The sequence below is a fragment of the Oncorhynchus mykiss genome, chromosome 26 (assembly GCF_013265735.2).
Source record: "Oncorhynchus mykiss isolate Arlee chromosome 26, USDA_OmykA_1.1, whole genome shotgun sequence".
Lineage (NCBI taxonomy): Eukaryota > Metazoa > Chordata > Actinopteri > Salmoniformes > Salmonidae > Oncorhynchus > Oncorhynchus mykiss.
The window spans coordinates 8,331,099-8,349,894 of NC_048590.1; the positions used below are offsets into that span (position 1 = coordinate 8,331,099).

General features: G+C 43.0%; 1 protein-coding gene across 1 annotated transcript in view; it reads left to right on the forward strand.

The window, feature by feature from the left end:
• The window catches only part of LOC110526874 (CD82 antigen), a 59,124-nt gene extending 40,656 nt beyond the window's left edge, over positions 1-18,468 (forward strand). Inside the window, exons 5-9 of the mRNA XM_036963846.1 lie at positions 4,189-4,263; positions 9,529-9,627; positions 12,189-12,368; positions 12,782-12,865; positions 17,490-18,468. Coding sequence (XP_036819741.1) covers positions 4,189-4,263; positions 9,529-9,627; positions 12,189-12,368; positions 12,782-12,865; positions 17,490-17,567 — 516 coding nt within the window. The 3' untranslated portion in view covers positions 17,568-18,468. The remainder of the gene's footprint in view (positions 1-4,188; positions 4,264-9,528; positions 9,628-12,188; positions 12,369-12,781; positions 12,866-17,489) is intronic.
• The last annotated feature ends 328 nt before the right edge of the window (positions 18,469-18,796 follow it).

Here is an 18,796-nt window from a genome sequence, read left to right on the forward strand (position 1 = left end):
TTGTCCACTCAGTGTATGCTAGTGTGAATGCATTACAAACTACTGCTACTGTACAGGGAGGAGTCGCTCACAAAGCCCTGTGGCTGTTCCAGTTGGATATTATAGCAACAGAAAGCCCCGTGGCTGTTCCAGTTGGATATTATAGCAACACAAAGCCCCGTGGCTGTTCCAGTTGGATATTATAGCAACACAAAGCCCTGTGGCTGTTCCAGTTGGATATTATAGCAACAGAAAGCCCCGTGGCTGTTCCAGTTGGATATTATAGCAACAGAAAGCCCCGTGGCTGTTCCAGTTGGATATTATAGCAACAGAAAGCCCCGTGGCTGTTCCAGTTGGATATTATAGCAACAGAAAGCCCCGTGGCTGTTCCAGTTGGATATTATAGCAACACAAAGCCCCGTGGCTGTTCCAGTTGGATATTATAGCAACACAAAGCCCTGTGGCTGTTCCAGTTGGATATTATAGCAACACAAAGCCCTGTGGCTGTTCCAGTGGATATTATAGCAACACAAAGCCCTGTGGCTGTTCCAGTTGGATATTATAGCAACACAAAGCCCTGTGGCTGTTCCAGTGGATATTATAGCAACACAAAGCCCTGTGGCTGTTCCAGTTGGATATTATAGCAACAGAAAGCCCCGTGGCTGTTCCAGTTGGATATTATAGCAACACAAAGCCCCGTGGCTGTTCCAGTTGGATATTATAGCAACAGAAAGCCCCGTGGCTGTTCCAGTTGGATATTGTAGCAACAGAAAGCCCCGTGGCTGTTCCAGTTCGATATTATAGCAACACAAAGCCCTGTGGCTGTTCCAGTTGGATATTATAGCAACAGAAAGCCCCGTGGCTGTTCCAGTTGGATATTATAGCAACACAAAGCCCTGTGGCTGTTCCAGTTGGATATTATAGCAACAGAAAGCCCTGTGGCTGTTCCAGTTGGATATTGTAGCAACAGAAAGCCCCGTGGCTGTTCCAGTTGGATATTGTAGCAACAGAAAGCCCCGTGGCTGTTCCAGTTGGATATTATAGCAACAGAAAGCCCCGTGGCTGTTCCAGTTGGATATTGTAGCAACAGAAAGCCCCGTGGCTGTTCCAGTTGGATATTGTAGCAACAGAAAGCCCCGTGGCTGTTCCAGTTGGATATTATAGCAACAGAAAGCCCCGTGGCTGTTCCAGTTGGATATTATAGCAACACAAAGCCCTGTGGCTGTTCCAGTTCGATATTGTAGCAACACAAAGCCCTGTGGCTGTTCCAGTTGGATATTATAGCAACAGAAAGCCCCGTGGCTGTTCCAGTTGGATATTATAGCAACACAAAGCCCCGTGGCTGTTCCAGTTGGATATTATAGCAACAGAAAGCCCCGTGGCTGTTCCAGTTGGATATTATAGCAACACAAAGCCCTGTGGCTGTTCCTGTTGGATATTATAGCAACAGAAAGCCCCGTGGCTGTTCCAGTTGGATATTATAGCAACACAAAGCCCTGTGGCTGTTCCAGTTGGATATTGTAGCAACAGAAAGCCCCGTGGCTGTTCCAGTTCGATATTATAGCAAAAGAACGCCCTGTGGCTGTTCCAGTTGGATATTGTAGCAACAGAAAGCCCCGTGGCTGTTCCAGTTGGATATTATAGCAACACAAAGCCCTGTGGCTGTTCCAGTGGATATTATAGCAACACAAAGCCCCGTGGCTGTTCCAGTTGATATTATAGCAACAGAAAGCCCCGTGGCTGTTCCTGTTGGATATTATAGCAACACAAAGCCCTGTGGCTGTTCCAGTTGGATATTGTAGCAACAGAAAGCCCTGTGGCTGTTCCAGTTGGATATTGTAGCAACATAAAGCCCTGTGGCTGTTCCAGTTGGATATTGTAGCAACAGAAAGCCCTGTGGCTGTTCCAGTTGGATATTGTAGCAACATAAAGCCCTGTGGCTGTTCCAGTTGGATATTGTAGCAACAGAAAGCCCCGTGGCTGTTCCAGTTGGATATTGTAGCAACAGAAAGCCCCGTGGCTGTTCCAGTTGGATATTGTAGCAACATAAAGCCCTGTGGCTGTTCCTGTTGGATATTGTAGCAACATAAAGCCCCGTGGCTGTTCCAGTTGGATATTGTAGCAACATAAAGCCCTGTGGCTGTTCCTGTTGGATATTGTAGCAACAGAAAGCCCCGTGGCTGTTCCTGTTGGATATTGTAGCAACATAAAGCCCTGTGGCTGTTCCTGTTGGATATTGTAGCAACAGAAAGCCCTGTGGCTGTTCCAGTGGATAATATAGCAACACAAAGCCCCGTGGCTGTTCCAGTTGGATATTGTAGCAACAGAAAGCCCCGTGGCTGTTCCAGTTGGATATTGTAGCAACAGAAAGCCCTGTGGCTGTTCCTGTTGGATATTGTAGCAACATAAAGCCCTGTGGCTGTTCCTGTTGGATATTGTAGCAACATAAAGCCCTGTGGCTGTTCCTGTTGGATATTATAGCAACAGAAAGCCCTGTGGCTGTTCCTGTTGGATATTATAGCAACACAAAGCCCTGTGGCTGTTCCAGTTGGATATTGTAGCAACAGAAAGCCCCGTGGCTGTTCCAGTTCGATATTATAGCAAAAGAACGCCCTGTGGCTGTTCCAGTTGGATATTGTAGCAACAGAAAGCCCCGTGGCTGTTCCAGTTGGATATTATAGCAACACAAAGCCCTGTGGCTGTTCCAGTGGATATTATAGCAACACAAAGCCCCGTGGCTGTTCCAGTTGATATTATAGCAACAGAAAGCCCCGTGGCTGTTCCTGTTGGATATTATAGCAACACAAAGCCCTGTGGCTGTTCCAGTTGGATATTGTAGCAACAGAAAGCCCTGTGGCTGTTCCAGTTGGATATTGTAGCAACATAAAGCCCTGTGGCTGTTCCAGTTGGATATTGTAGCAACAGAAAGCCCTGTGGCTGTTCCAGTTGGATATTGTAGCAACATAAAGCCCTGTGGCTGTTCCCGTTGGATATTGTAGCAACAGAAAGCCCCGTGGCTGTTCCAGTTGGATATTGTAGCAACAGAAAGCCCCGTGGCTGTTCCAGTTGGATATTGTAGCAACATAAAGCCCTGTGGCTGTTCCTGTTGGATATTGTAGCAACATAAAGCCCCGTGGCTGTTCCAGTTGGATATTGTAGCAACATAAAGCCCTGTGGCTGTTCCTGTTGGATATTGTAGCAACAGAAAGCCCCGTGGCTGTTCCTGTCGGATATTGTAGCAACATAAAGCCCTGTGGCTGTTCCTGTTGGATATTGTAGCAACAGAAAGCCCTGTGGCTGTTCCAGTGGATAATATAGCAACACATAGCCCCGTGGCTGTTCCAGTTGGATATTGTAGCAACAGAAAGCCCCGTGGCTGTTCCAGTTGGATATTGTAGCAACAGAAAGCCCTGTGGCTGTTCCTGTTGGATATTGTAGCAACATAAAGCCCTGTGGCTGTTCCTGTTGGATATTGTAGCAACATAAAGCCCTGTGGCTGTTCCTGTTGGATATTATAGCAACAGAAAGCCCTGTGGCTGTTCCTGTTGGATATTGTAGCAACATAAAGCCCTGTGGCTGTTCCAGTTGGATATTGTAGCAACATAAAGCCCTGTGGCTGTTCCTGTTGGATATTGTAGCAACAGAAAGCCCTGTGGCTGTTCCAGTGGATAATATAGCAACACAAAGCCCCGTGGCTGTTCCAGTTGGATATTGTAGCAACAGAAAGCCCCGTGGCTGTTCCAGTTGGATATTGTAGCAACAGAAAGCCCTGTGGCTGTTCCTGTTGGATATTGTAGCAACATAAAGCCCTGTGGCTGTTCCTGTTGGATATTGTAGCAACATAAAGCCCTGTGGCTGTTCCTGTTGGATATTATAGCAACAGAAAGCCCTGTGGCTGTTCCTGTTGGATATTGTAGCAACATAAAGCCCTGTGGCTGTTCCTGTTGGATATTGTAGCAGCGTCTAGGAGATGATGTGGAAGTTCACATCCTAGTCAATTATTTACGTACATAGTTGAATACATAATGCATTTATATTTGAAGGCAAAGTGGTGTTGATGTCTGAACGATGCTGCAGGGGATGATGTCTGAACGATGCTGCAGGGGATGGTGTCGGGTGTTTGGGTGGATGTGTTTATGCATTGTTATGATGGACTGTTGCCACGGTGATGTCATCTCATATATCCCATGATCCTCTCTTCCTCCCCAGTACTTCACCTGCCTGCTGCTGATTCTGATTGGTCAGGTGGCAGCCGGTGTACTCATCTACTTCCAGAAGGACCTGGTGAGTGATGTCACTTCCTGTTTACACCTGTTGTTGGTCGAGTTCAGGAAAGAGAAATGTCAGAAAAGTATGTAATTTTGTAATTCAGCAGACACACTTATCCACTGTGACTTACAGGAGCAATTAGGGTTAAGTGCCTTGCTCAAGGGCACATCGACAGATTTTTTTAACTAGTCAGCTCGGGGATTCGAACCAGCAATATTTTGGTTACTGGCCCAAAGCTCTTAACGGCCGCTGCTCTGAACCACTAGACTACATGTCTGTTCTACACGGTGTGTCTGTGCACCTGGACATTCCAGAATGTTGAACCCACCTGAACACAACCTGTTCTGAAGAAAATGACTCACTACACCCTTGAGACAACACCTTGTTCTGAGACTGATTACACCTTATTACTTTCAGTCAGAACACGCTACCAAAAGCTGTGTTAATGCATTCTATAGGACCAGAATAACATATACATTCTATAGGGCCAGAATAACACATACATTCTATAGGACAAGAACAACGTATACATTCTATAGGACCAGAACAACATATACATTCTACTGGACCAGAACAACATTCTATAGGACCAGAACAACATATACATTCTATAGGACCAGAATAACATATACATTCTACTGGACCAGAACCACATTCTATAGGACCAGAACAACATATACATTTTACTGGACCAGAACAACATTCTATAGGACCAGAACAACATATACATTCTACTGGACCAGAACAACATATACATTCTACTGGACCAGAATAACATATACATTCTACTGGACCAGAATAACATATACATTCTACTGGACCAGAAAAACATTCTATAGGACCAGAACAACATATACATTCTATAGGACCAGAATAACATATACATTCTACTGGACCAGAACCACATTCTACTGGACCAGAACAACATTCTATAGGACCAGAACAACATATACATTCTATAGGACCAGAATAACATATACATTCTACTGGACCAGAACAACATATACATTCTACTGGACCAGAACAACATATACATTCTACTGGACCAGAACAACATATACATTCTACTGGACCAGAATAACATTCTATAGGACCAGAATAACATTCTATAGGACCAGAATAACATGTACATTCTACTGGACCAGAACAACATATACATTCTATAGGACCAGAACAACATATACATTCTGTAGGGCCAGAATAACATATACATTCTGTAGGGCCAGAATAACATTCTACTGGACCAGAACAACATGTACATTCTATAGGACCAGAACAACATTCTATAGGACCAGAACAACATATACATTCTCTAGGGCCAGAACAACATATACATTCTATAGGACCAGAAGAACATTCTATAGGCCCAGAACAACATATACATTCTACTGGACCAGAACAACATATACATTCTACTGGACCAGAACAACATTCTATAGGACCAGAATAACATATACATTCTACTGGACCAGAATAACATATACATTCTATAGGACCAGAAGAACATTCTATAGGACCAGAACAACATATACATTCTACTGGACCAGAACAACATATACATTCTATAGGACCAGAACAACATTCTATAGGACCAGAACAACATTCTACAGGACCAGAACAACATGTACATTCTACTGGACCAGAACAACATATACATTCTATAGGACCAGAACAACATTCTATAGGACCAGAACAACATTCTACTGGACCAGAACAACATATACATTCTATAGGACCAGAACAACATAGACTTGTAGAATAATAGGGAAGACATCAAAATGAAATAACACATATGGAACTAGGCACTAGTGTAGTGGTGGTGATTATTGTTTAAGGAGGCCTTGGCCCCAGGAGGACCAGAGGAAAGCCTGGCCAGGTGTGTGTCTGTCAATGAGAGGAAGTAAGCAGAGGGGTCAGAGAGAGGTGTGCATGTCGGTGAGGAGAGGGGTCAGAGAGAGAGGTGTGTGTCGGTGAGGAGAGGGGTCAGAGAGAGAGGTGACTGCTGCTCGTAGGAACACACTCACACCAGCTGGAGGGATGTGTGAACACAGATGTGGATAATTGGAGAAACATGCACACACACACACCTTCTATAACTTTCTAGCTGGTTTGGAATGACCTAGCAGATTGTAGCAGAAGATATAGACTTGTAATGGAACAGAACCCATCCTGGCTGGATAGGATAGTTTGGCTTGGTTCAGCCACCTCAACCACACACACACACACACACACACACACACACACACACACACACACACACACACACACACACACACACACACACACACACACACACACTCTCTCCCAGTGGACCTGAAGGGAAACATCTGACTAGGAAACGCCGTAAAGCTGAAATCCACCTCTCAGACACAAATGTTGTGTGAGTCCCAAACGGCACCCTCTTCACTCTAGTACACTACTTAGGGAGGAGGATGCCATTTGGGACAGCCATATATATTATCCCTGATGTATCCCTGAAGTAGTACACTATATAGGGAAGAGGGTGCTGTTTGGGACAGCCATACATTTTATCCCTGAAGTAGTGCACTACTTAGGGAAGAGGGTGCTGTTTGGGACAGCCATAGATATTATCCCTGAAGTAGTACACTACTTAGGGAAGAGGGTGCTGTTTGGGACAGCCATAGATATTATCCCTGAAGTAGTACACTATATAGGAAAGAGGGTGTTGTTTGGGACAGCCATACATTTTATCCCTGAAGTAGTGCACTACTTAGGGAAGAGGGTGCTGTTTGGGACAGCCATAGATATTATCCCTGAAGTAGTACACTACTTAGGGAAGAGGGTGCTGTTTGGGACAGCCATAGATATTATCCCTGAAGTAGTACACTATATAGGAAAGAGGGTGTTGTTTGGGACAGCCATAGATATTATCCCTGAAGTAGTGCACTACTTAGGGAAGAGGGTGCTGTTTGGGACAGAAGCTTCCCTGAAGCTTCCTGCTTTTTGGATCTGAAATAGAACCAAGTCTGGATCTAACATTTAACATTCATTTTTTAAATTTTATTTCACCTTTATTTAACCAGGTAGGCCAGATCACCTTTATTTAACCAGGTAGGCCAGATCACCTTTATTTAACCAGGTAGACCAGATCACCTTTATTTAACCAGGTAGACCAGATCACCTTTATTTAACCAGGTAGATCAGATCACCTTTATTTAACCAGGTAGACCAGGTCACCTTTATTTAACCAGGTAGACCAGATCACCTTTATTTAACCAGGTAGACCAGATCACCTTTATTTAACCAGGTAGATCAGATCACCTTTATTTAACCAGGTAGACAACAAGTTCTCATTTACAACTGCAACCTGGCCATGATAGAGCAAAGCAGTGCGACACAAACAACAACAGAGTTACACATGGAGTAAAACAAACTTACAGTCAATAACACAATAGAAAAGTCTATATACAGTGAGTGCAAATGAGGTAAGGCAATAAATAGGCCACAGTGGCAAAGTAATTACAATTTAGCAATTAAACACTGGAGTGACAGATGTGCAGATGATGAATGTGTAAGTAGAGATACTGGGATGAATATATATAATAACAGTATGGGGATAAGGTAGTTGAGTGGGCTGTTTACAGATGGGCTATTTACAGATGGGCTGTGTACAGGTACAGTGATCTGTGAGCTGCTCTGACAGCCGATGCTTAAAGTTAGTGAGGGAGGATGTGCGTCTCCAGCTTCAGGGATTTAGGTAGGTAGGAAGGGAGATATGATCCTCCCCTACCACCACACTGAGGCCTCTCCCTACCACCACACTGAGGCCTCTCCCTACCACCACACTGAGGCCTCTCCAGATGTGCGTCTCCAATGGGATTTTACAGCATCAGCCGGCGGCTGCAGCCTCTCTGCCAGATGGACAAGACTGGACATGTTGCTGCTTCAGTACTTTAAACAAGATCTGATTTCTCAGTAATACTCTGTTCACTATAACTAAGCATTTCAACACAACAGACATGTTCAAATCATGTAGCTAACCACGCTGGGCCCGCCGCTGGGCCCGCCGCTGGGCCCGTCGCTGGGCCCGCCGCTGGGCCCGCCGCTGGGCCTACGGTTGAGAAGGAGGTGAGGATATAGGAAGTGAGGAGATGGGAAGCGAGGAATGTTGGAAAGGCTCCTTGAGAGAGCACATGTCTCACCATAGGAAGACATGCCAGGTCTCCCTTCTGACCTCAATGAGACTTCCTGGTTCAATAAACGCGTTTCAACAACCATCGAACATGAACTTCCTGTCGCTCTGCTCTTTAACGACACACACCTGAAAGCTTTTAGGGTGGCAGAAAAAAACTCTGACCCAAATGTAGCCCCTTTCCCTATATAATGCACTACTTTTGACTGGAGCCCTATTCCCTATATAGTGCACTACTTTTGACTGGAGCCCTATTCCCTATATAGTGCACTACTTTTGACTGGAGCCCTATTCCCTATATAGTGCACTACTTTTGACTGGAGCCCTATTCCCTATATAGTGCACTACTTTTGACTGGAGCCCTATTCCCTATATAGTGCACTACTTTTGACTGGAGCCCTATACACCCTTGTTAAAAGTAGTGCACTATAAAGGGAATAGGGTGCCATTTGGGAGAGAGAGCCTCTTTATCTGCCCTGATTCAACAGAGAAGGAAAGGGGAGGGGTCAGAGATGAGTGGGAGGGGTCAGAGATGAGTGGGAGGGGTCAGAGATGAGTGGGAGGGGTGAGGGATGAGTGGGAGGGGTCAGAGATGAGTGGGAGGGGTCAGAGATGAGTGGGAGGGGTCAGAGATGAGTGGCAGGGGTCAGGGATGAGTGGGAGGGGTCAGGGATGAGTGGAAGGGGTCAGGGATGAGTGGGAGGGGTCAGAGATGAGTGGAAGGGGTCAGGGATGAGTGGGAGGGGTCAGGGATGAGTGGGAGGGGTCAGGGATGAGTGGGAGGGGTCAGAGATGAGTGGGAGGGGTCAGAGATGAGTGGGAGGGGTCAGAGATGAGTGGGAGCCGTAACATCTACACATTACAAAACAATGCTAGTTTTCAATAGTCAGGGATATTTTTCTACAGGAATTTACTCAGATTTATTCAACTGATTTGTATCTCTAGTTCTGGGCATTGTATTTTCTCTCCAGGTTTTGTGTTTGTGTTTAGAAACTTTTAGAGTAGTTTAGAAACCAACACTGGCTGTCTGATTTGACTCATTGAATGACTGGTTTACTGACTGGTTTCCCCCCCCCCTTTTCTCTCTCTCGTCTGTCTCTGTGTCTCTCTGTCTCTCTCTGTCTCAGCTAAATAAGGAGATGTCCAACATCGTGACCCAGATCCTGAGCAACTACCCTGGCAAGAACAGCACCACCGAGCAGGCCTGGGATTACATACAGAGGACGGTGAGAGGAGAGCACAGATCTAGGATCATCTTCCCTTAACTCTAACCATTTAGAACTACGGGGGGAGGGGGGGGTATTTTGACTTGCAACGGAGGTCAATTCCAACCAGTTCAAAAGTCACCACACCAGTCGACCAAAAGTGGTTTAACAGGACCTGTAGTTTTTACGGTAAAGTCACCACACCAGTCGACCAAAAGAGGTTTAACAGGACCTGTAGTTTTTACGGTAAAGTCACCACACCAGTCGACCAAAAGAGGTTTAACAGGACCTGTAGTTTTTACGGTAAAGTCACCACACCAGTCGACCAAAAGAGGTTTAACAGGACCTGTAGTTTTTACGGTAAAGTCACCACACCCGTCGACCAAAAGAGGTTTAACAGGACCTGTAGTTTTTACGGTCAAGTCACCACACCAGTCGACCAAAAGAGGTTTAACAGGACCTGTAGTTTTTACGGTAAAGTCACCACACCAGTCGACCAAAAGAGGTTTAACAGGACCTGTAGTTTTTACGGTAAAGTCACCACACCAGTCGACCAAAAGAGGTTTAACAGGACCTGTAGTTTTTACGGTAAAGTCACCACACCCGTCGACCAAAAGAGGTTTAACAGGACCTGTAGTTTTTACGGTCAAGTCACCACACCAGTCGACCAAAAGAGGTTTAACAGGACCTGTAGTTTTTACGGTAAAGTCACCACACCAGTCGACAAAAAGAGGTTTAACAGGACCTGTAGTTTTTACGGTAAAGTCACCACACCAGTCGACCAAAAGAGGTTTAACAGGACCTGTAGTTTTTACGGTAAAGTCACCACACCAGTCGACCAAAAGAGGTTTAACAGGACCTGTAGTTTTTACGGTCAAGTGGTGTAAAATGTAATAAAATACAATGAATCTTATCCGTTCAATTGAAAATAATTGTCAGTTTCCTGAAGTGAAACAAACCGTCTGATGTAAGAAGTCTAGGGTGTGAGGCGGGTGGTGAGGCGGGTGGTGAGGCGGGTGGTGAGGCGGGTGGTGAGGCGGGTATAAGGCTCTCTGTACAGAAATTAGACTTGTGTCATTTGACGCACGTCATAAAAGACATCTAAATGGATTGTTCAGTGGAGCCGAACCACAGCTGTTAGAAAGGGATTGTTCAGTGGAGCCGAACCACAGCTGTTAGAAAGGGATTGTTCAGTGGAGCCAAACCACAGCTGTAAGAAAGGGATTGTTCAGTGGAGCCAAACCACAGCTGTTAGAAAGGGATTGTTCAGTGGAGCCAAACCACAGCTGTTAGAAAGGGATTGTTCAGTGGAGCCAAACCACAGCTGTAAGAAAGGGATTGTTCAGTGGAGCCAAACCACAGCTGTTAGAAAGGGATTGTTCAGTGGAGCCAAACCACAGCTGTTAGAAAGGGATTGTTCAGTGGAGCCAAACCACAGCTGTTAGAAAGGGATTGTTCAGTGGAGCCAAACCACAGCTGTTAGAAAGGGATTGTTCAGTGGAGCCAAACCACAGCTGTTAGAAAGGGATTGTTCAGTGGAGCCAAACCACAGCTGTTAGAAAGGGATTGTTCAGTGGAGCCGAACCACAGCTGTTAGAAAGGGATTGTTCAGTGGAGCCAAACCACAGCTGTTAGAAAGGGATTGTTCAGTGGAGCCAAACCACAGCTGTTAGAAAGGGATTGTTCAGTGGAGCCGAACCACAGCTGTTAGAAAGGGATTGTTCAGTGAAGCCAAACCACAGCTGTTAGAAAGGGATTGTTCAGTGGAGCCAAACCACAGCTGTTAGAAAGGGATTGTTCAGTGGAGCCGAACCACAGCGGTTAGAAAGGGATTGTTCAGTGGAGCCAAACCACAGCTGTTAGAAAGGGATTGTTCAGTGGAGCCGAACCACAGCGGTTAGAAAGGGATTGTTCAGTGGAGCCAAACCACAGCTGTTAGAAATGGACACGACGGCCTTTACGCTCTTAAAGCTCCGTCCGTCTGGAAAAGGTGATTTCAAATAAAGGAAGTGGAGAAAACTCCACCTCTCAGCTCCTTGTAAATGCCTTCAGCAGCTTCAACATTGTCCTAAGTTCATTGTAAAACAATACTTACAGTATAGGGTTGCTAGTCAGCGTTGATCTATCTGAAAAACGACTGGACTTCTTGGGGTTCCCCTCTCATTCTCTCTCTGGACATGTTTCCTCTCTATTATTGTCTACCTTTAATCACTCCTCTCCTCTCTCGCTCTCTCTCCCCCCCTCTCTCGCTCTCTCTCTCCCCTCTCTCGCTCTCTCTCTCCCCCCTCTCGCTCTCTCTCTCCCCCCTCTCTCACACTCTCTCCCCCCCTCTCTCGCTCTCTCTCTCGCTCTCTCTCCCCCCCTCTCTCGCTCTCTCTCCCCCCCTCTCTCGCTCTCTCTCCCCCCCTCTCTCTCCCCCCCTCTCTCGCTCTCTCTCCCCCCTCTCTCGCTCTCTCTCCCCCACTCTCTCGCTCTCTCATCACTCTCTCTTTGTCTATGTCTCCCCTTTCGCTCTCTCTACCTCCCCCTTCTCTCTCTCATCCCCTCTCTCCTTCCCTCCGTCCATCCCCCTCTCTCTCCAGATGGAGTGTTGTGGATGGAGTGGTCTTATGGACTGGCATGCTAATGCTGTCATAGTGAACAGTTCCCAGCTGTTGTTCCCGTGTTCCTGTCAGAACGTGTCTCTGGTTGAGGGTAACAACTCCTCCTTCGACAGTGGTTTCTGTGAGGCGCAGTCACTTGATTGGCCCGTCTACGACAGGGTAAGACCTCTTCATATATAAGTTGATTGATTGATTGGTTGATTGATTGAGAGAACACTCCTACATTAGAGGCTTGTCATTGTGCTACACGTGTTTCAGTACTCCATGGAAGTCTGTTCCATTGAAATATGGTCACAGTGTTTGACTCCATCACTGAATTACTTACAACATGAACATCACTCAACACCACCCTCATCTGTTAATATATTGGACTGTGTCTGTCTGTCGCTGTCTGTCGCTGTCTGTCTGTGTCTGTCGCTCTCGCTGTCTGTCGCTGTCTGTCGCTGTCTGTCTGTCGCTCTCTGTCTGTCTGTCGCTCTCTCTGTCTGTCTGTCGCTCTCTCTGTCTGTCTGTCGCTCTCTCTGTCTGTCTGTCTGTCTGTCTGTCTGTCTGTCTGTCCTTCTGTCCCTTAGGGCTGTAACTCCAGTGTAGAGAGCTGGCTGTTTGCCAACGTTGGAGTGATCCTGGGGGTCTGCCTGGGAGTGGCTGTCATCGAGGTAAAGAACAACATATACATTCTATAGGACCAGAACAACTAATACATTCTATAGAACCAGAACAACTAATACATTCTATAGAACCAGAACAACATTCTATAGGACCAGAACAACTATTACATTCTACTGTACCAGAACAACATATACATTCTATAGGACCAGAACAACTAATACATTCTATAGGACCAGAACAACATATACATTCTATAGGACCAGAACAACATTCTATAGGACCAGAACAACATATACATTCTATAGGACCAGAACAACTAATACATTCTATAGGACCAGAACAACTAATACATTCTATAGGACCAGAACAACTAATACATTCTATAGAACCAGAACAACATATACATTCTATAGGACCAGAACAACATTCTACTGGACCAGAACAACATTCTATAGGACCAGAACAACATATACATTCTATAGGACCAGAACAACATATACATTCTATAGGACCAGAACAACATTCTATAGGACCAGAACAACATATACATTCTACTGTACCAGAACAACATATACATTCTATAGGACCAGAACAACATTCTACTGGACCAGAATAACATTCTATAGAACCAGAACAACTAATACATTCTACTGTACCAGAACAACATATACATTCTATAGGACCAGAACAACATTCTATAGGACCAGAACAACATTCTACTGGACCAGAACAACATATACATTCTATAGGACCAGAACAACTAATACATTCTATAGAACCAGAACAACTAATACATTCTACTGTACCAGAACAACATATACATTCTATAGGACCAGAACAACATTCTACTGGACCAGAACAACATATACATTCTATAGGACCAGAACAACATATACATTCTATAGGACCAGAACAACTAATACATTCTATAGAACCAGAACAACTAATACATTCTATAGAACCAGAACAACTAATACATTCTACTGTACCAGAACAACATATACATTCTATAGGACCAGAACAACATTCTATAGAACCAGAACAACTAATACATTCTATAGAACCAGAACAACTAATACATTCTACTGGACCAGAACAACATGTACATTCTATAGGACCAGAACAACATTCTATAGGACCAGAACAACATATACATTCTACTGGACCAGAACAACATTCTATAGGACCAGAACAACATATACATTCTATAGGACCAGAACAACATATACATTCTATAGGACCAGAACAACATTCTATAGGACCAGAACAACATTCTAGAGTACCAGAATAACATATACATTCTACTGGACCAGAACAACATTCTATAGGACCAGAATAACATGTACATTCTACTGGACCAGAACAACATGTACATTCTATAGGACCAGAACAACATTCTATAGGACCAGAACAACATTCTATAGGACCAGAATAACATATACATTCTACTGGACCAGAACAACATTCTATAGGACCAGAATAACATGTACATTCTACTGGACCAGAACAACATGTACATTCTATAGGACCAGAACAACATTCTATAGGACCAGAACAACATTCTATAGGACCAGAATAACATATACATTCTACTGGACCAGAACAACATTCTATAGGACCATAATAACATGTACATTTTATAGGACCAGAACAACTAATACATTCTACTGGACCAGAACAACATGTACATTCTATAGGACCAGAACAACATTCTATAGGACCAGAATAACATATACATTCTATAGGACCAGAACAACATTCTATAGGACCAGAATAACATGTACATTCTATAGAACCAGAACAACTAATACATTCTATAGAACCAGAACAACTAATACATTCTATAGAACCAGAACAACTAATACATTCTACTGTACCAGAACAACATATACATTCTATAGGACCAGAACAACATATACATTCTATAGGACCAGAACAACATATACATTCTATAGGACCAGAACAACTAATACATTCTATAGAACCAGAACAACTAATACATTCTATAGAACCAGAACAACTAATACATTCTACTGTACCAGAACAACATATACATTCTATAGGACCAGAACAACATTCTATAGAACCAGAACAACTAATACATTCTATAGAACCAGAACAACTAATACATTCTACTGGACCAGAACAACATGTACATTCTATAGGACCAGAACAACATATACCTTCTACTGGACCAGAACAACATTCTATAGGACCAGAACAACATATACATTCTATAGGACCAGAACAACATATACATTCTATAGGACCAGAACAACATTCTATAGGACCAGAACAACTAATACATTCTACTGGACCAGAACAACATATACATTCTATAGGACCAGAACAACATATACATTCTATAGGACCAGAACAACATATAAATTCTACTGGACCAGAACAACATTCTATAGGACCAGAATAACATATACATTCTACTGGACCAGAACAACATTCTATAGGACCAGAACAACTAATACATTCTGCTGGACCAGAACAACATGTACATTCTACTGGACCAGAACAACATTCTACTGGACCAGAACAACATTCTACTGGACCAGAACAACATTATACTGGACCAGAACAACATTATACTGGACCAGAACAACATTATACTGGACCAGAACAACATTCTACTGGACCAGAACAACATTCTACTGGACCAGAACAACTAATACATTCTACCTGACCAGAACAACATGTACATTATATAGGACCAGAACAACATATACATTCTATAGGACCAGAGCAACTAATACATTCTACTGGACCAGAACAACCTGTACATTCTACTGGACCAGAACAACATTCTACTGGACCAGAACAACATTCTATAGGGCCAGAATAACATTCTATAGGACCAGAATAACATGTACATTCTACTGGACCAGAACAACATGTACATTCTATAGGACCAGAACAACATTCTATAGGACCAGAACAACATTCTAAAGGACCAGAATAACATATACATTCTACTGGACCAGAACAACATTCTATAGGACCATAATAACATGTACATTTTATAGGACCAGAACAACTAATACATTCTACTGGACCAGAACAACATGTACATTCTATAGGACCAGAACAACATTCTATAGGACCAGAATAACATATACATTCTATAGGACCAGAACAACATTCTATAGGACCAGAATAACATGTACATTCTATAGAACCAGAACAACTAATACATTCTATAGAACCAGAACAACTAATACATTCTATAGAACCAGAACAACTAATACATTCTACTGTACCAGAACAACATATACATTCTATAGGACCAGAACAACATATACATTCTATAGGACCAGAACAACATATACATTCTATAGGACCAGAACAACTAATACATTCTATAGAACCAGAACAACTAATACATTCTACTGTACCAGAACAACATATACATTCTATAGGACCAGAACAACATTCTATAGAACCAGAACAACTAATACATTCTATAGAACCAGAACAACTAATACATTCTACTGGACCAGAACAACATGTACATTCTATAGGACCAGAACAACATATACCTTCTACTGGACCAGAACAACATTCTATAGGACCAGAACAACATATACATTCTATAGGACCAGAACAACATATACATTCTATAGGACCAGAACAACATTCTATAGGACCAGAACAACTAATACATTCTACTGGACCAGAACAACATATACATTCTATAGGACCAGAACAACATATACATTCTATAGAACCAGAACAACATATACATTCTATAGGACCAGAACAACATATAAATTCTACTGGACCAGAACAACATTCTATAGGACCAGAATAACATATACATTCTACTGGACCAGAACAACATTCTATAGGACCAGAACAACTAATACATTCTGCTGGACCAGAACAACATGTACATTCTACTGGACCAGAACAACATTCTATAGGACCAGAACAACTAATACATTCTGCTGGACCAGAACAACATGTACATTCTACTGGACCAGAACAACATTCTACTGGACCAGAACAACATTATACTGGACCAGAACAACATTATACTGGACCAGAACAACATTCTACTGGACCAGAACAACATTCTACTGGACCAGAACAACTAATACATTCTACCTGACCAGAACAACATGTACATTATATAGGACCAGAACAACATATACATTCTATAGGACCAGAACAACATATACATTCTACTGGACCAGAACAACATTCTATAGGACCAGAATGACATATACATTCTACTGGACCAGAACAACATTCTATAGGACCAGAGCAACTAATACATTCTACTGGACCAGAACAACATTCTACTGGACCAGAACAACATTCTATAGGGCCAGAACAACATATACATTCTATAGGACCAGAACAACATATACATTCTATAGAATCGGTTAGGCAGGTCTCTCAGCCAGACAGGTCTCTCAGCCAGACAGATATATATCATTAAGAGGAATAAATGCCCGTCAGAAACAGCTTCTGACCTCTGACTTAATCCACGTGACTTCCAAGACAGCAGCTCTTGTTTTTCAATGTATGAGGACACTTCCTGCTACAGGAGCGTACATTGATCACAGCTATTGAGAGAACCCTCCTGAGAGGCTTTAGATGTAGTGATACTGTTAACCTGACCTCTAACCTCTGACCTCTACCCTCTGCTTTCCACAGCTCCTGGGTATGATCCTGTCCATAGGGCTGTGTAAGAGCGTACACACTGAGGATTACACCAAAGTGCCAAAGTACTGAAGATGATGACGGGGGACGCTATGACACACACACACACACACACACACGCGCGCGTTCAATGTTTATTTGCTTTCATTTTTTTGTTTAATTTGTTTTTTGTTTTTGTTTGTATTTTTGGGGGGAGGCACTTGTGTCTTTTCTCTCAGTCCAGTTTCCATCGGAGCACTTTAGAGACTGTAGTTATGGATTAGAGAGGAAGACGAGAGCAGACCGGGTCACAGAGACAAACAGGAAAGAGAGATGTGGAGAAAGTGAGGACAGGAAGCGTGAAGAGAGGACAGAGAAGACGAGGATGTAGAAAGAGATGGAGGGTCGTCTCCTACCCTCGGCAGATGCAGTCTACCACATCCTTGACTTCTGGGGAAAGATCAATTTTATCATCAGGAATCAATCGTGATCGGCGTTGTTTGTCAGCTCTCATAGGGTCCAATCCTAACTTCATATATGCATGGGTAACTTTCATGTTTTGAAAATGTAAAAATTTGAGATTTTCAATTGGAGATTTGTGAAAATGTGAGTTGCGTTCACAGATCTCAAGTTCGGTCTACGGTTGTTATTGAGTTGACCTGACTAGAAGATGAAGAGTTCGGGTTATTGGACTCCTGGGAAATAAACAACGTTTTTTTTTTTTTTTTTCTGTTCTTCCGTGTTCAGTGAGGAGTTATGCATTTTTGTTTGTTGTAGTACCTTGTATATAATTTAGTTTGGTATTTCGTGAGCCTCTGAATCTGCGTTTTTTTTTCATGTATCTGTATATGTTTTCTTTTCCATGTATTTCATTTTTTTTTTGGTGCAGTTTTGATATTTTTCTTGATAATTTTGTTTAAAGTAATAGGAATAATGAGATACTAAAGAGGACCAAGATTCTGCTACTTTAAAGTAAGGGGGGGGGGGGGGGGCTTGGCCCGTAGGGGGGGGGCTTCCCCGACTGGTGGCCCACAGGGGATATTATTTGCTGCCCTACGTTTTCTGAGCTAGATATATATATATATATATATATATATATATATATATATATATATATATATATATATATATATATATATATATATATATATATATATATATATATATATATGTAAATCTGTTCTATAGTATTCCCACGCGTAACAGAGGGATATATGTGACTGTATACAAATCTAAGCAAGCTTTGAAATTATTAAGTTTTTAAGTTAAATATTATATCTATTTGGTCTTCTTGAGGTCAATTTTCAGTCTACAAATGATTT